The sequence below is a fragment of the Gavia stellata genome, chromosome 21, assembly GCF_030936135.1.
Source record: "Gavia stellata isolate bGavSte3 chromosome 21, bGavSte3.hap2, whole genome shotgun sequence".
Taxonomy (NCBI): domain Eukaryota; kingdom Metazoa; phylum Chordata; class Aves; order Gaviiformes; family Gaviidae; genus Gavia; species Gavia stellata.
This window is the reverse complement of record NC_082614.1, coordinates 12878953-12898241: the sequence shown is the minus strand read 5'-3', so window position 1 is coordinate 12898241 and position 19289 is coordinate 12878953. Positions and strand designations below refer to the sequence as shown.

At 37.9% G+C, this 19289-nt stretch overlaps 1 protein-coding gene across 3 annotated transcripts; it reads left to right on the top strand.

The window, feature by feature from the left end:
• Positions 1–835: 835 nt before the first annotated feature.
• ATP6V0A2 (ATPase H+ transporting V0 subunit a2) lies at positions 836–19197 on the top strand. Of its 3 annotated transcripts, none has more exons than XM_059827679.1 (20): positions 836–919; positions 2306–2384; positions 3845–3942; positions 4826–4963; positions 5450–5550; positions 6281–6407; positions 7221–7303; positions 7643–7736; positions 8056–8268; positions 8900–9050; positions 9812–9951; positions 10944–11101; positions 12756–12846; positions 13142–13260; positions 13721–13931; positions 14486–14605; positions 14850–14969; positions 16188–16305; positions 16901–17072; positions 17981–19197. In XM_059827679.1, exons 1-20 carry the CDS (start codon positions 836–838, stop codon positions 18081–18083), a joined length of 2520 nt encoding a protein of 839 aa, XP_059683662.1. In that variant the 3' UTR covers positions 18084–19197. The 3 variants fall into 3 exon arrangements, with proteins under 3 accessions (XP_059683662.1, XP_059683661.1, XP_059683663.1); XM_059827678.1 differs by having other exon boundaries at positions 836–952; XM_059827680.1 differs by lacking the exons at positions 836–919; positions 2306–2384; positions 3845–3942 and having other exon boundaries at positions 4958–4982.
• The last annotated feature ends 92 nt before the right edge of the window (positions 19198–19289 follow it).

Sequence of the window (19289 nt, the reverse complement as noted above, 5' to 3'; positions counted from 1 at the left end):
GGAGTTGACCTCGGCAGGGTGAGCTCTGCAGGACCCGCTGCACATGGCGAGGCCAGCCCGGCGGCTGCAAGGGCGTCGGGGTCGTCCTGTCAAGCTCCTCTGCTCCTGCTGTAGTGGGTCAAGGCGGCAGATCCTTTCCCTGGCAAACCCGTCATGCCCACTTATTTCTGGAGCAGCGGACAGATTATTCACCCTTCTGAAAAGTAATAATGCTTCAGGTATTTTCATGTACTGATCTTCCAGTGAACGCTTTGCATTGGCAGCCTGTATCTGATCTGGGCTACACAGGGTACAGAAAACACTACCGATTTTCTTCAAATGATCAAACATGATGTTCAGTCCGGGATTTTCCTGTGGCTCAGATCTTACAATTCTCTTAGTAATGTGTTTTCTTCCTTACATCCTTTCACGTGGAAGCCTTTCACGCGGTGAATCTGTGACTGCCATGCTGTGGGTGGGAGGGTGCTCCCCTGAAGGACCGGCGATAAGCAGCCCCCCAGGGCTCGAGGCGGGGGGTGCCAGGCTAACCAGCCGCGGGGCTCCGGCCGCATTACCACCGCTGCCGTGAGCCGGGTCCCCCCCCGGCACAGCCGCCGGCGCCGAGGGCAGCGAGCCTCAGCCACGCTCGGCCCGCGCCGCCGCCGCACTCCGCGTTCGCCGCCGGTTGGCCGCCGCACGGCCCCGCCCCCCGGAAGCAGCTGGCCGCGCTGCCGGCGGCGGGCTGGGGCCATCCGCCATGGCCGCCGAACCGCGGGCTGCCGCCGGACGTGTCGCCGCGCCGCCTCGGCGCCCGCCTCGCTGAGCCCCTCCGCTCCCCTCCGCCCCGCGGCCCGCCATGGGCTCGCTGTTCCGCGGCGAGCCGATGTGCCTGGCGCAGCTCTTCCTCCAGAGCGGCTCGGCCTACGAGTGCCTCAGCGAGGTGGGCGAGCGTGGCCTGGCCGAGTTTCGAGACGTGAGTAGCGGCGACGGGGCCCGGGCGCCCGGCGGGGCTTTCTGGGAGAATGGGGGAGGTAAAAGGACGCCGGGGGGGTCCAGCGGGTGGGCGACGCGGGGAAAGCCGAGCCGGGCAGAGTAGTCGCCGTCGGGAAGGTGTAGGTTTCATTCCGATGGTGCGATGTGAAAGACTCCGAGAGCGCTTCTCTTCCTTCTTTCCCCGACTTGGACTTGCAGGGGTATGGCTAATACCTCTGTCGGGTTTGTCTGAAAGCGAGGTCGGGTGACGGAAAGTCAGCGTGGAGCCCCAGCCTCCCCGAGGCTCTGGGAGCGGGGTGTTTTGGCATGACTGTATCCTGCCTCTCACAGAACGAGTTTAAACTTGGGGGGTTTTTCTGCAGTCGGATCCCGTGGGAGAGCCCATTACCCACCTGAAGCCACACTGACTTTAGTCTGAGTGTATGTGCACGGCTAATGAATATATCCGCCCCGTTGACAGATCGATAGAAGTATCTAAGCTGTTCTGTAGGCTTATTTCTTCAACGTTGCAAACTGCTGGTTTGTAAAACATGTCTGTTCCTGAAGGAGCAGTTCACCTTGGAAGAAACTACATGCCCGACTAACATGAAATTGGGTCGGGTAATAATTAACCTTGTTTCTGCATTGTCTCATTGTAATTATATGATCTTTGCTTGCTGACTGAGACTTCAGAATTTCTTCCAAGTATTTTTCAGAAATGTAGGTTGCAAAATCTTTGCAAGAAGAACTGGGAGCTAGTTAGTAACTATGGCAAGTAGGAGGAGACAGATCTGTAAGAATCGTTACATGGGTGTTATGTTTAACATGTTCATGCCATTCCAGGTATCTGACACACCATTTATTCCAGAAATAATGTGTTAGTGGGTCTGATTTGAAAGCTGAGTAAGTGGTCAGAGACATTGCACACTCATAATATGGGGATGTACGTGAAAAGATTCTTTCAAAACTTAACATTTCAAATATATTCTGTTGAAATCCATGGCAAAAAATTTGCTTGTAGAAATGTTTTTTTGTTAATTTGAAGTTGTTAAGTGGTATTTTAAAACTGTAGAGGTAATATCAGGAATGGTTTCTCTAGTAGATCTAGTTATTTTGTTATTTGAGTAAGACTAGCAAGAGGCATTGATAATTGTGCTTTAGTAGAACCTTGCTATTTGAAGACTTTTTAATCTTTTTAGATTTTTATACCTTCCTAGCCGAACAGCACTTTGTAGAAAGAGAACACGTAGAATACGTGCAAAATTGCCTCCGTGAAGTCACAGAAATAGCTGTGTTTTTTTAGGGGTGGTTGCTGTTTTAAATACCTAATAAGCATTTTGTCCTTCTCCTTCAGCTCAACCCAAATGTAAGTGTATTTCAGAGGAAATTTGTGAATGAAGTAAAGAAGTGTGAAGAAATGGAAAGAATACTTGGTGAGCTTTATTTTCATGTCTGCCCTTTCTCATCTGTGGCATTATTAAAGCTTACACTGCTAGAGTGGAATTACTGTGAAGGCTTCAGCTACAGGTTTTTTTTTTAATTTTCCCGCTCTTGTATGATCTGAATGCTGTAGAATCTTACAAAACTTGCATATGTATGAAAAAATACACATATGTATATATGTTGAGTCTTTATGTAGATTTTTGGAGCCGGAGATGACTTGAGTGTAGCACTGAATTGGGTCAGAACATACAGATGTATTCCTTAATTTGTGTTGATACGCTGCAGCAGTTTTGAGTGTATCGCAGAATCGTTTAGGTTGGAAGGGACCTCTTGAGATCACCTAGTCAACCTCCAGCTCAAGCAGGGGCAGCTAGAGCCAGTTGTCCAGGACTGTGTCCGGTGGGATTTTGAATATGGAGACTCTACAACCTCTAAGGGCAACCTGTTCCAGTGTTTTACTACTGATCTCTGGTTCTCGGTTTTGTGAGCTGTAAAATATACTTACACTACAACATGTATGTGCTAAATATAGTTGGGGTTTTTTTAAGCTTGAGGGTGAAGAAGAGTTGCTGATGTGTTGCTGATAAATAGTTGAGACCATTTCAGTATTTACTGCTTAAAACTCTGCTAGGAAAATGGAAGCTTTACTCTGAATATTTCCTTGACTGTAAGATAAACTCTGTTTTTTCTGTTATATAACTCAATACTGTTGAACTTCTAAGCACCCTCAAAAATATCTCAAGTTGTTAATAATTGTATTCACATGGTAGTTAATGAATAGAGAAGAGTATGTAGAGCATTACAACCAAGATGCAGATTTCTGCAATGTATGCTGAGGAAAAGTTACCGTTGAAGGACTCTCTTGATTGGAATCTCTCGTCAGAGGCATGTGCTGGTCATGCCAGACCATCCCAGTAGCTATTTCGGCAATCTCGCTGCCCAGTGTGAGTTGCATTTGTTGTCAAGGTTGCTTGAGGTGCCTTGTTTGAACACTTTTTGTTCCAAACATGGGTCGATGAGCAGAACGTCAGTTTTTGGCAGATGGTATGATTAGCAGAAAGTGATATCTTACAGCAACAAAGAGATACTATGAAATGTTAAAAGCCTCTTAAAAAGTACTTGTGGTTGGAAAATTTCAGTCAGAGGACTCTGAAGATAGCTTACTTCTGCAAACTTCCAAGACAGAAACGTTCTGTGTGTTTTATTCCTAGCACTCCATAAGCCCCTCTTTTTCCCTCCCTGGAGGGTCTAGTCTTCATCCTTCCCTTGCAGTCTTTTTGAAGACTCTATTGTGTGTGTTGTTGCTAAAATAAATGAATAAAGTAGCTAGGGCCTGATGCTGCAGTGTGATCGGCACCATCAATAACAGCTGAAGGTCAACTATGCAGCATTCTAGGAAGTATAAGGCAATACCGTTTCCTTTCTGATTCTGTTTTTCTTCTTGCTCCAGGGTATTTAGTACAAGAAATTAAAAAAGCGGATATTCCACTTCCTGAAGGAGATGTTGCTCCTCCTGCCCCCTTGCTGAAACACATTTTAGAAATCCAGGTAACTTTTCCACACCACAGATGCCAAAGGTGTAGCTCTGGATCTTGGAACTTTATTTCAAACTTAATTACTTGCTATCTTATTACTTATGACTTAAGTTATAGGAGTGTGGCAGGGGGAGCCTTTGCTTTTGTTTTTGTCCATTTTCTTTTCTTTCTGCCAGTGTTACTTCAAAGATTGCCAGTGAAGATTTGATATTAACACAAAATTCCTGTGAAAGGGTCAAAGCTAACTTAGAGGGTTTGCAGTCATCTGTTTTATTTTGATGGATTGACATTACACTGTGCCAGGCAAATCGTTGTCTGTAGATGTAGTCCTTCAGCCTCATTTATTGCTTTGGGACTTACCTAAGGCTCTTTTTGTGCATCCAAAATTTCCAGGGTGTGTGGGAGTTTTATATGCCCAAGGCTCTGCAGGTTCCAGTGCTGGTTGCATAGCAAAACATGGTCCTATTTTCTCTGAATGCTTTTTCTGGTATTACGTTAGGAGTGGAAGCATGTAAAATGCAGATACAATTTTAAATGGCATTCTGTTTTGCTGTAATTCTATTAATATAATAGATAAGTGTCTTGCACCCTGTGCTGTCTGAAGTTCTAATTCCAAGTCTGCATTACTTAGCTCGGACACAAATTAGGGTCAGAACAGCAGACTTAACAGATGCCAGTGAAGGATCAAGTGTACTCAGCACAAAGCAATCCTTGGTAGACTGAGGAATAAAACCTATGGAGCTTAAGTTAATTAAGAAATTGGGGAAACTCCCATCATTGCAGCAAATTAACATCTTAAAACATTAATTAACATAAATTAACATATTAAAATTCATCCTCCCCTGATTTCCAAAACAGTATAACTGATTCTATGTTATTTTTCCTCCGTGCCTTAGGAACAATTGCAGAAGCTGGAGACAGAGTTGAGGGAAGTAACTAAAAACAAAGAGAAGTTGAGGAAAAACCTTCTTGAACTAACAGAATACACCTGCATGTTAGAGGTCACGCAAAGATTTGTCAGGAGAACAGCTGAGGTACTACTTATGTTATTTGGTGAGGATTGTGTGTCATGTAGCGTTTGTGTTGCATACTGTTAGTAGTTCCAGTTAAGTGCACGACTTGGTGTCGGGCTTTACAGCACTGTACGTTGTTCGTTACTATTTGTTCATATACACAGTAAAATTCAGCCCTGAACTTAAGAGGAGCTTTGTGATGTCTCTGTTTAATTGTTTGAATGTAACTGCTGATGTCAACTGAAAATGAAGGCATATTTGTGTTATTTTGATACATAAATTGTGCTAAGAAAAGAAATTTACCGTGTAACCTTTGCAAGACTGACTATAATTGCTAAGGGCAGTGCACTTGAGATCCCAAGATCTTTCTGTTGTCTGAATTGAACACAGAAGGGGTTTTATGTTTTTATTGAAATAATTTACTTAATTAACTTTTCTTCTTTAGAATAATAAATGAATGAATTTTTTTTTCTGAAAGCTATGAATGATCTTTCTTTTATTTGCTAGTATGAATCCCATTTACATGCAAATTACGAAGAATTTCCATCTGTGGAAAATGAGCCATTAGTGGATTACAACTGTATGCACAGACTGGGTGCCAAGCTGGGGTAGGTGTGGTTCAGTCCATGTATGGCAGGTTGTCAGTGTGTGCTGTTTCAAAACTGCTTGATGAGCTGCTCTAAAAAATGGGCTGTTTTCTTAAAAGATGGGATGTAGTCAGACTCTAGTGATTTCAGATGAGCCAAACAGTTTTAGACAGGGTCAGAGTCTGGCCCAAATGTACCTTTGTAACAAAATCAGATTATTTGAGGAGATAAGTAGGACAGCACCAAAAAAACTCTCACAAAACTTCCATCAAACCAAGTATGTGTGTTAAGGAAAATCTCTAAATGCTCTAAATCAGTGCTTTCTTCAACTCTGTTTTTCTAGGATAAACACACAGTGTTTTAATCACTTGGCAGTGTCATTTGTAAATGGAACATTATTAATGGTATTGCCTACTTGCCTTTAAAATGATGTATGGATACTGCTCTCTACAACACCATTATGAGAGGGTATCTTGCCAAGAAAAAATTAAGAACCTTACTATCACAGAAAGTAACGACATCAAATATAATTCTAGTTGTGTGCTCAGGTCTATAGTCTGTTTGTTTTCCAAATAGAAATTGAGTCGTATTTTATATACCAGTTACTTCCTGTTAAGGGTGACGCTTCCTTCTCTAGAGATGGCAGTTGTTAAATTATTGTGACTACGTGATCCTCAGTGATGATGTACTCTGAATTTTAAATTTTTCTTGTGGATTTTAACTTATTTTTCAAATTTTTCTTTTTCCATAGATTCATATCTGGGTTAGTTCACATAGCAAAAGTTGAAGCATTTGAAAAAATGCTATGGAGAGTCTGTAAAGGATATACTATTCTTACCTATGCAGAGTTGGATGAATGTCTGGAAGATCCAGATACAGTGAGTAAACATTGTAACTATCAATTTATTTTGTTTGTACTTTTCATAAGACTTGGAAGAATTGATGTTCAGGCCTGCCTGCAATGAATGTAAATGATTTCCCAGTGCCCTTGGAGAAGAACTGTTTTAAAGTATTAGAACTTGTAAGACATGAAAATTAGAGGTCTTGATGCCACCATAAGGATAGGAATGGCAATTAATTTATCATGGTTCAGCTTGATGAGTGCAGAACTTTATTGTGGAATAGTAGTGACTTTATGATTGGCTACCTTGATCAAAATACGTGGCATAAATGGCTGCTTGGATATTTATTAACTAGGTCTGTACAGTGCATTACTTATTAATAAGTAATTTTATTTGTTCATTCAGTAGTTAAGGAAAAAAAGTCTGGAGTACAGTTGGTGTTCTATGAAGCTTTTTCTCTGAACTTAGAAAATTCATTTTTTGTAAATCAGCAATTGTAGCTGCCTAATCTGTCGCTTTTAAATTTTGCTTTGATTCTAATTAGTAACATTTTAATTTTTTAAGACTTTTTTTTTCTTACTAATAATTCTGAAGTGGTAAAATATAATGCCTCTTCTATTTTCCCTGAAAACTTTTTCTGGTTTTCTCTAATATACCAAGAAAAAAAAGATATTGGCACACTTGAATTTTATTTTTTGATCTTCACTAAAATGGTGGAAGGCTAATGCTACTAACACAGCTTTTTCTAATTATTCAAATTTGTTATCTTGGTCTATAATTATATTACAGTGGAGTTGTTGGTTAAAACAAAACTTCATCAGCTTAACTTTTTTTGTTTTTTTTTTTTAGGGTGAAACCACAAAATGGTTTGTTTTTTTAGTGTCCTATTGGGGTGAACAAATTGGCCAGAAAGTTAAGAAGATTTGTGATTGGTAAGAAGTAAAACTAATATATAATTTCTGGGTTATTTTCTTGTTAGTTTTCCCCCTGCTCCCTTTCCTTGTAAGTGTTGATTTTTAGGCAAGGTTTTTGAAGTTAAATTTGTTTGTATCGCGCCTCCCTCCCCCCCCTTTATAATTATGCAATTTACAAATAAATGTATGTAATTTTATCTTCAGTCCTTATTAAGTACAGGCAAAATACTGACTCTCTCCGTTGAATCTGTTCCGTGGTTATTAAATGGTGCGTTGCAGATTTGACTAGGGCATGGGGTTGAGTGATTTGTTTTGTTTTAATTTGGTTATTTGACACAAAATTCTGTTTTTCTGTAGCTATCACTGTCATGTGTATCCCTATCCAAACACCATGGAGGAGCGCAAGGCAGTTGTTGAAGGACTAAATGTTCGTATTCAGGATCTTCATACTGTGAGTAGATAACAGTATTCCCTTTTCTGTAGTTATGACACCATAGGAAATAATTTGACGAATCGCAGCATTAAACACATGTTTCTAAAACACATATAGCTTTGGATCTGAACATGACTGTACGTCATATTCCTGGTCTCGCGTTGCATGTATCTATCAAACTTCAGGGCACTTGGCATTGCCTTCTGTTTTAAGCGGTGGTTAGTGTGGCCTGCTACAAATGTGATCCAGTGTTGGACAAATACTACGTGCTTTTACTGTGGTTAACATAACCGCTGTTACATTTTCCATGAGATTTTTTTTTTTCTCTTGGACAAAGGTGCTGCATAAAACTGAGGATTACTTACGCCAAGTCTTGTGTAAAGCTTCTGAATCCATCTATACATGGGTTATCCAAGTGAAGAAGATGAAAGCTATTTATCATGTACTCAACCTGTGCAGTTTTGATGTCACAAATAAGTGTTTAATCGCTGAGGTTTGGTGTCCAGTGGCTGATCTGCAGAATTTGCGCCATGCATTGGAGGAAGGTTCAGTAAGTCAACTGAACGTTCACTCATGTTTTTTGTCTTGAACTAACTATACAGATAAGGGAAGAAAATAATTATTTAAAATAGGCTAAAAGTAGGCATAGGCAAGTCTGGGTCTCTATGAACTCATATAAAACAATTAAAATAAAGCCTTTATTTAGTGTTGTGGGGTTTGGTGTTTTGTTTTTTTTTCTTTTTTTTTTTTTTTTTTCCTTGAATAAGAACTTCTGTGTTGGACCCAAGTCCGGCTGGGCTCACGATGCTATTTGCAGTTAAGTAGAAGATGCTAATTCCCTTGTGTTAGTTGTGTTGAGTGCAGCTTCGTCTTTTTGTTTTACAAGAGGGAATTTTTAGTAACAAATCTTTGTTTTCTAATAATGACTGATGATTCTTATCTGATATTTCATATAAAATAAGGATTAGAACACTGTACATAATTACTGCTTTTAGAGGATCAGATGAATGTACTACTTTTTTTTAAGAAAGCACAAATGGATAAATGTTAAACTTGGGGCTTAATTTGGGAATGTTACAGCATCAGTGAAACTGCTGATAGAGGAAATTTTTTCACTTTGATTAGATTAAGCATCAACTGAGGCTTTTATATAAATGTATCTTCTTTCTGTCTGCAATTAGAGGAAGAGTGGAGCTACAATTTCTTCATTCATGAACACCATCCCAACAACACAACCTCCTCCAACTTTGATACGTACCAATAAATTCACCTCAGGGTTCCAAAACATTGTTGATGCTTATGGAGTTGGAAACTATGGAGAAGTTAATCCAGGTTGGTCCTTCTGAAATCCGAACTGTGAGCTGTGCTGTCGTTACTGCTTGCCTTGTTACCTGTTTAAATACCTTGCTGAACTGGACACTAGTAAAGGCAAAATGGTGACAACCATACTGCTTATTAGTAGCTGTTTTAAAGTCTCAGTAGCTCATCAAAAGTACAAATGGTGCTCTAGGAAGTAAGATGGGATTTGATTTTGCTGAGTTATTTTAGCAGTAAAGATCCTGATAATAGCTGTATAATGTTTCTTCATATGCTTTACCTTGGATAAGATATTTAGGAGAAAAAAAGAAACTTTGGAAAAGGCTATTGATCTTACTGAAGCGTGGAACTTACCACTTGAAAAAATCCAGCTTGTTGTATAGCCCACTGAGTTTAATGTCCTTATGTATTTTTGCAGCTATGTTGACTATGTCGTGCTGTATGGGAGAACGTACGTTATAGTACAGAGCCAAAATAGCCACGGAGGAAGAACTGTTTGTTTGTTTTTTATTTCCTCGGCTCATATTATCCTCAGCATTGTCAACTAATGCTCAACTCCAGAGTTATCATTACTAAGGGAAATCCATAAACAAGCTTTAAACTGAGTTAAATTTATAGTGTGGGGGAAGGTCCGTTAGCAGGGGTTGAAAAGTCTTTCAAACTTAAAGCTGAAAATTATTTGAGAGGTTAAAATAGTTGAATTGGTTAGGCATAATTCAGATAGCCGCAACATCTATTGTGCTGTGTGCCTGAAATCTGTTATGTTGTCATTTCAGCTCTCTATACCATCATCACTTTTCCCTTCTTGTTTGCGGTTATGTTTGGAGACTTTGGGCATGGTCTGCTAATGTTCATATTTGCGCTCCTGACAATACTGTATGAAAACCACCCTAGATTACAAAGATCACAAGATGAGGTAAAAGGAATTACAAATAATTTACTTGCCATCCAGCAGGATAACTTCAATTGAATAATTACTATGTTCCTGAAAAGTACTATTTATTGCACATGTATTTAGACTGTTTATTTTCCTTTGTTTCAGGATTTTCTGTGTTTAAAGTTGCCATATTCCGCAAGGTTAATGTGATGTCTTAACAAACTATTCACTTTTTTTGAAAGGGCAGAAATAATCAAGTTGGAATGAAAGACTGACAAAAATTAGGTGATACTGTTGGGCTTGTCTTTCCTTCTGCTACGGCTACTTAGTGACGTGTGTATTTTACAAAATGTGGTTACAGTGACTAACATGAGGAGAAAATGAAATTTCAAATTCCATCTTCTTTTATTGTTTCTGAAAAGGAGTTGTAGTTTGAAATTTATTAAGCTTAATTTTAAGTAATTTATTAATGGTGTGGGGTTGGAATGCAGGAACACGTGCATCTCTCAGTAGAATTATGTTTAATTAAGAATGGCTGCAAATGACTAACTTCTTGAAAACTAGTCCTGGGAAGGAAACGGGGTTTAAAAAGACTATTCGTTAGTGTAACGATGCCAATGAGAAAAGTCTCAGTTTGTGTCATGGGAGCTTGCAAATCTTTGCATTCAATTTAAACCACAATTTTCTTTCATGATATACTTCTTGCTGCTAGCTCTATTTCCTAATGCATATAAACCTTTGCATATAAATCGCTTGACATAAAGCTGTGAATGGGGGGAGATGAACTGCACCCATGCGATGACTGCCATTTGTAAATTGCATATTCATGTGCTTAAAGCAAAATTCTCTGTGTTAGAGCTTGGTTGGCCATGGGTTGCTTCATACTCCTTAATGACTGTTCACAAGAATTTCTAGGTTTTGGAAGTCTTTGTAAGGCCAAAAATGTGTTTCTCTCAGAAATGTGTAGATAATGGTTGTTCACGTAACAGATGATGTTCTCTATATTTTTTTCTTTTTTCCAATACTTATAGATAATGAAAATGTTATTTGAAGGCCGATATGTTATTTTATTAATGGGTCTGTTTTCTGTATACACTGGATTGATCTATAATGACTGTTTTTCAAAGTCATTAAATATATTTGGTTCTGGATGGAATGTTTCAGCAATGTTTGAACAGAAGGTTTGGCGGTGAGTAGCATGCCTCTGTTTGCTATCCCATTAAAACAAAAATATACTTCCTGCAACAGTTTAACCCTTTTGCTCATCCATTTTAACCATCTTTTTACTGACAGTAGTAAGTAAATGTAGTGAAATCTAGCAAGATCTAGTTTTTAAGGTAATAAGTGCTAGGGTGCTAAGGGCTAAGTGATAACATCCATGCTTAAAACAAAAAAGGTGGTAATAGTTATTTAAAACCAAAAAAATCTAATTGCTTATTATCTTAAATTGGGAAATCCACAGCGAACACAATGTCTTGCAAAACCACTATTAGAATTTGATTATATTGAATTCAGTCAATCTATCAAGTTAATCTCATATTTATCAGTGCTGCTTTACTGGATTTACATGTCCTTAGTCACATGGAACATTTTCTAGAATATTATCATCTGGTACAGATGCCAATCGGTCTTCTCCTGGAACAAATTTTGTTGCAATACCCTAATGCTATATGCTAGCCAGTAACTTTTAGTGATTAAAAACTGCAGCTGGCATAGTAGCTTTTTATTGGTAGTAAGAATTTACACCTAATTTTATGAGGTGTGATATTTCTAGGGTTTATTCAGTCTCTAAATCTTCCTAGATGTGTTTTGGATCTTTTTTTGTGGTCTCAAAGGTGTTCTTATGAATGGCCGGAGACTTTAGTAGTATCATAAAATCCTGACAGAAAGCACTAGGACTTTGTCTTGTCAAGTATTCTTTTTATTCATAAAAAGTGCACTGCCTCCTGTGTTATGGTTTGTTATTATGCTAATGGTTTTAGTTTGTCTCCAATTACTATATTTTCTAGGAGGGGTTTCTTGAATATATATATTGGGTTTTGAGAGGAATAGAAAACACAGGGCTAGTTTTAGAGAAATTTGTCCTAGGTCGTGCTTCTGGAATGAATAGCCAAGCAACATTAGCATCTACTGTAAAGAAACTAACAATTAATGAAATAAATAAATTACCTAGCAATCATTAGTCTTTGTACAGCTTTTCTTGATAGTAAAAAAAAAAAAATAGAAAAAAGTAGGCTATCTGAATTGTCAAACCTACTTTTTCACGAAGTGGGATAACCTTGTTGTTTTGAGATGTCATGGCCCTTTGGTGTTTAAATGTTCACAGCTTGCATCTCATCTTGCCTCAAAAACAGGAAGTGGCATAAAATAGTAGAGTCAAAACCAGTGACTGGTTAAAATGTGAACAGGTTGTGAGTACTGTGTTAATTAAAAACTATATGAAGTTAGGGTGGAAACTCATCCACATGCAAAAGGGAAAAAAGATATCAATTGTTCTTTGTGTGTTTGTTAGTGACTTTTATAAAAAAAAAAAAAGTGAGCTTTTCAAATGAAACTTTCCATTCTAGGGGAATGAGGAATAAAATCCAGAAACTTCCCTTTCAAAGACAGTTAGTGCGAATTAACCCCAGATTGTCAGTTTCTAGAACTTTTTTTTTATTTTGCTATTGTTTTTATTAGCCAGGCCCTTTGTGCTTAGAAATCCTTTTATTCTTTTAAAAACTGACAGTGGGTGAGCTAGTCACACAAAGGAAAGCAGGAGTAGTATCCTGCAGAACTGAAAATATATGTTGTCACTATGTTTAAACAATGTCAGGTCTGATTGTGTTTTTCTTTCTCTGCAGTCTTGAGGATCTGAAGTCTAATCAATTTTTAACACTGGATCCAAATGTTACTGGTGTATACAATGGAGTTTATCCCTTTGGAATTGATCCGGTTAGTTTAAGCTTTTAAATTATGCATTTGTGATGATCAGTCATTTGTAAATTAGATTGTTATGTGTATTAGGAAGATAAACATACTATGCAAAAAATACATTACTGCTTGCATTCTTCATTCAAAAAGAGCTTTTTCCCGTAACGAGTGAAAGATTTAACTATTTTAATGAAACTCAAATTTCAGTTATGATCCCTGTTTGAGGCAGAATTCTGGTCTCCAGTAGGGAATGGATACTGTTTTATTTCTTCTATTACACTGTTCTTTAATGCTGATTTTGTCTTCTCTTCTTCAGATCTGGAATTTGGCAAGCAACCGTCTCAGTTTTTTAAATTCTTTCAAAATGAAAATGTCTGTGATTTTTGGAGTAACTCACATGACGTTTGGAGTTGTATTGGGGGTATTTAACCACTTGTAAGTACAAGATGTTACGATAACATCGTAGTTTTTGTCAAGTCTTGAATTGTAACAGTTAATCTGGTAAAGGAAACTGGAACAATTTTTTAAAAACAGAATAATAGCAATTGTGAAAACTGTTCTTAAAAGACAGTAACAGAAAGGTCTTTCATCACATACATAAGATGATGGATCAGTATTATGCCAAAAAATCAGAAGACCTCGATTAATACAAGATTTGATTTCACTTGTTGCTAAATAGAAGCACATGCCTCTTATGGTCTCAATTTCCACTGAAATATCTCATTAAAATTTTACTAAATATGAGGAAATCAGTTCTGGATTCTAATTTCAGTCTTGCTTTTTAAAAGTGCTGGGTACTGTCCTTTTTCATTGAAAACACATTTGGGCCATGTATTTATCTTGATCTTTCTTTGTAAAACTTACTTTTCATTTTTCCCCCATTTTTATCTTTTAGGCATTTCAAAAAGAAGTATAATATTTATTTGGTTTTTCTTCCTGAACTTTTATTCATGATGTGCATCTTTGGCTACCTTGTGTTTATGATCTTCTTTAAATGGTTAGCATACTCTGCAGAGGACTCTACATCTGCTCCTAGTATTCTGATTCAATTTATTAACATGTTCCTGTTTCCTGGTGGTGAAACAGAGGTCTTCTACACCGGACAGGTCAGTAGTGTTCTCACAAGCTTCCGAAGATCCTGTTGTTCCCTATGAAGGTAACACTTCACCAGTCATGAAAGGCTGATGGCTGAGTGTTCCCCTAGGGAGCGGAATGACTAAAGGGAAATTGACTAAACATTATGATTAAATAACATATTTGCTCTTTAATTGGTTGTAAGATTTTACATAGTGACTTGTGAAAATACCTGTTTCTAGAACAAAATCTCCCAGGTTAAAATTAAGGCTAAAGAACAGAGTCTCATGCTTGTAATTTTGATACTTTTCTATGTGCTGTAAATAATCTTGCTAAACTGAGTATCAGTAATGCCTTAATCTAGAACCCAGTCCTGAAGATGCTGGATGTCTGTAACCCAATTTAAGGGCCTGATTAAGTAAAATACTTATGTGCATGTTCAATCTGAAGTGCATGCCCACTGAAATCAGTAGTACTTTTCTTGTGCGTAAACAGGCCTTTAAAGGAAAATGGGAAGGCTTTTCCTACTTTTGATTTTGTGTTCTAATCTCATGTTCTTTCTTCTCCCACCCACCCCCCCCAACAGGTTGCTCTGCAGAGGTTTTTACTTAGTATTGCTTTTCTTTCTGTTCCTGTAATGCTTTTTGGTAAACCACTTTATTTATATTGGTTGCACAGTGGAGGCCGAGGCATTAGAATGTACAGGGTAAGTATTGAGAGGCACTTACATATTTCTTCAGTATAGAAGAATTCAGCTGATGTTGTATTGCACATAGAGTAATGTCCTTACTAGATATTTCTACTCAACTTGAAAAGTTTTTGACTGTAATGCATAATAGTGCTTTGTTCCTCTAGCTCTCTTTTTGCCTTTGCCTGCGATTACTTTAAAGTAAATTTTTAAAATGACACTGGCAGTCCACTTAAAGACTTGATATGTTTCCATTTTGCAGAGGGGCTACAAGTTAATTCGAAAAGAAAGTGAAGAAGAACTTTCTCTGCTGAGATCTCATGATGTGGAAGAAGGAAGCAGTCATTCAGACAGTGGGCACAGAGAGGGGGATGGAGAGGAGGTAACGTTCTGACTTAATCTCTAGTTTGTACGTCCTTAAAAGCAAATCAGAAGTGGAAGATCAAGAAGGTAACTGGTACACTGAGTCCCTGGAAGTTTTCAAGAAAATGAGCTGAACCTTTAGAAAGACCTTGATGCCCGAATGCAATTTACCTATTTTTATTTGTTGCTATTTTATCATTATTTCTTAGTATATTCAGATTGCTACAGTAAACCACAATCTGTCTGTAGCGGAGAACAGGAAGAGTGCTTTATTTCTGTCTATAGACTTTGCATCTAAGACTAGTTTTTCTTAAGTTGAAGAGCGGGATAGAAATCCTGGGTTTTGTATGGTTTTATGGATTCTTAAAATTAAGGCAAGAGGACAACTGCCCAGCTTCCTGTTAATTAATCTTGGCTTTGCATTCAGTCAAAAGTCTCTTTATGTCTGCAAATTACATCTTGTGATGAGGATTATTGCTAATGGGGGTTGGGAGACATGAGTTGGATTCCTAGTCCACAGCTATTGCTGCTGTTTAGTTTGGCCGCATTTTTAAAGGTCTTGACTGATTCCACTGATTCCATGTGAACTGAAAGACAAAAAAGTGCTTCAGTTTCCCCGTGTGCGGACTATGTATAGTACTTGCTTCACTGGGGCGGTAGACTCTTGCTGCTTGTGTTTAGAAAATAGTGATTTGTTTGCTTAAATAAAATGTGTCATAGTTCCATGCAAAATAAATGTTCAAACTTGCAGTAATATTAGTCTTGGAACTCTTTGTTAGCAACAAGTACGTATATTTAAAGTTTACAGTATTAACGTAGTTATTTTTCTATCACTAGCATTACTAATAATTAATCCTGGTTTTAAAGATGCAAAAATTGACATTGTAAACTTACGACATCAATAGAATAGGAATTAAAACTATGACTGGTTTTACTATTTAGTTTTCAAATATTAGATCATATTCCTTGTGGAAAATATAAATTGCATTCATTTTTATCTATCAACAAAGTAATTAGGGAAACTAACTGGAAACTATAGCACCTGATTTTTTTTTGATGTTGTCTCTGCAATAAGGATCTTTAAACATAGCAGATCTTTTTTACTTGATATGAAATCAATGTATTACCGTTTAGTGGCTTTTTTTCCATGTATATTAAGCTTTGCAGATTAATGTTTTTCTTCTCTCATGCTGTACTATGTTGTTTAAATGGATACAAATGTATTTTTATATTTTAGCTTAATTTTGCAGATGTTTTTATGAATCAAGCAATTCATACCATTGAATACTGTCTAGGATGTATTTCTAATACAGCCTCATATCTGAGACTCTGGGCATTAAGTCTTGCTCATGCACGTAAGTGGGGTTTTTTTGGTTGGTTTTTTTTTGGTCTTAATTTTTAATGCTGGTTAGAGGGGGGCTGGCCTGTTGAAGTGATACTACTATGAAATTATTTTTTTCTTAATTAAAAAAAAAAAGTCCCTGTTTAAACTAATCATGATCTATGGAAAGCCCCCCAAACTAAAATTGTGACTTATTGTTTGGAATCTAGTAATTTTCTTCATTGATTGCTCTGTGTTGTAAAGAGGCCGATTATCTGAGCACAGTGTTACCTCACGTAACAGTGTGTATCAGTAGTCATGGTACCATTTCCTATTTTCCATTGATTGACCAGTTTGGAAGGTATATAGGCACTTGCTAAAGTCTTAGTGTCATGGTGTAAAATGTTGACATCAGTAAATCTTATTTTGAAACTGGGATGTACCTTTAAGTATTTGGGGCGGGGGGGGCGGGCAACTAACTGGCAGGGTGAGGGGGTGTTGCTTATAGTTCCCATGTTCAGCAGATCCCATAATAGTGTTTAAACTAGAATGCAAGTCAGTTAGAGTAGTTCACTGGGTGAATGTATGCAGTATCAACGTTAATTATGAAAACTTTTTTTTTTTAATAGAGTTATCAGAAGTTCTGTGGCAAATGGTGATGAGAGTGGGTCTTCGTGTGGATACAACGTATGGTGTCTTACTGCTAGTCCCTGTTCTAGCCTTTTTTGCTGTGCTAACAGTTTTTATTCTTTTGGTCATGGAGGGGCTTTCTGCTTTTCTCCATGCTATACGACTTCACTGGTAAGTTAATTTTTTTCTTTATACCACTTTAGTGTATACTGGCTTGTTTAAGAGGAATTTTTGTGTCAAAATATTAGGTGCCTTATTAAAAAGAAAAGTGTAGAATTCAACAGGCTCATGCTACTGTAATAGATGTATGTAATCATATTAAATAAATGGCTTGTGAGTTGAATGCTATTGTTCCTCTGGAATATTTTCAGTAAATTCAAATATTATATTGGCTTATGATGCATATTAACCTCTACCACATTCAGAGTTAACAAACTAATGAGTACATTTGATTTGTAGTATTGCAGCTTTTCATACTGTAGAATATTAGTCATGTGGATAAGTATTTTTAATTTCAGTCTGGTTATATTGCTGCATGGCTTCAGTCTGTTTTACTTATTTGGTTCAATGGAACATTTATATTAGTGAGCAGAACTTTTGCTAAAGTGAGGCTGCCAACTCTTAAGTATTTTAATGCTTTCTTAATGTCATGAGCTCTGCACATTCGGGTGGATTCAGAGAATTAGTTTGAAACCTGATGAAATTTACAGTATAAGAAAAGGCAGACATATAGTGTATAAACACATGAGGCAGAGCTGTATGCATTACAGAGTATTGTCCTCATGATATTGTATATTTGCAAAACAATTAACTGCAACTAACTAGAAAACAAATTGGTAAGACGGAAGTGAGAAATGAGCCATTACAGCACAATGTTGGTGTGTTTTGGTCTCTCGAGAAACATGAAATTTGCCTGGGGTTGTGACAGGAAGGTTAAATAGCTGCACAGAAAGCATAAGTGACAGGATTAGGATTGGTTTTTTTCAGCCTCTTGTGTTGCACAGTTCTATCTCTTGACAACTGGTCATTTTGGATTAATACACAGATTCTGGGTTTTTCTTTTTTTGGTCTCGTTTCAGGGTGGAATTTCAGAACAAATTCTACTCTGGTGGAGGATACAAGTTTACGCCTTTCTCTTTTAAGCACATTTCTTTACATTTTAATAAAGATGATACGGCATAGTTTGGTTGCTGTCAGCAGAGATGTTTGGAATTGTCTGCAAATAATCATGTGACTGGATCTCACCTATGAATGGTTTCCTGTAGGACAAAGTGTTTTTCACTGATTGCCTTATAATGCAGCCAAATAATTCTGTAATATATACCTCCCATAGAAGTACATAGCAGATCTGGACCATCTTGTAAAGATATAAAATGTACATTTTTCTTGATAAACTAATGTTGTAAATTAATTTTATTCTTTAAAAAAAAGAGTTGTTACTGCTTGTCCTAAAATCAGTGTAGGCTTTTTTTTTTTGTTGTTGAGGCTGTTTATTTTCTTGAATGGTTACTTTTAAGACTTTTCATCATATTTTAAACATTCATTACTAATCACATACTTAAGCAATCTACCCTCTCATGCACTTTGGGAACAATTCAGCAATGTGTGTTTTCAGTATGTATTCCAGAAGGATTACAAAATGTAAATTTATACATAGGAATGCAATGTGCTCTTTTCTGGCCGTGTTTAAAATTGCACTGAAAAAGTTAACTGTTTATTCTGAGTTCTGCCCAGAGTTATTACTTTAGTCTTTCAGAAGCCACAGTGATATTTGGTGTTACAGAAGAAGGCAGGATTAGAAGTGGGGACTGGAAGCATTAGCTCTCTTCTTTCCCTGTAGCGAGGAGCTTTCCGATACGCGCTGTTCTGCAAAGCCAGTCGCGTGCAGCCCCTCGCATGGGGTGACCTTCGTGGGCAAAAGCCTCTGAAAAAGTCTTGCACTGTCTGGGTGAGGACTGGAATAAAAGAACCAACCTGCCTACTAGAAATTTTTATCCCGGGTTCTATTTTTACAGTATGGTCTCATGCAGAGTTTCTGCTCCTGGGAACAACTTTTGCACAGGGAATGAAGAATGGGCCTCGATGTGTGTTTGGCTGAGGACAGACACGCGGTGTTACTTACCTGATGTTGTTGAACCAAAGTTTATACCGAATAGGTGGAAAGAGGTCGCTTTGCATTACTTTTTGTATCAGTGTGAAAAAGGGGATATTGCCATAATGTTTTAACATCTGTGCCATAAGAACAGCGTAAGTTAAATTTTGCACTTGTTTCGAACTAATTCTGAATAAAACCTCGTTCGCGCTGTGCAGAGCAGGCCCTTATGTCTGTACGTGGCCCTTTCCCTGCGCCTGGCAACGCTGGAGGGGAGGCCCTACCCTGTCCCCCAC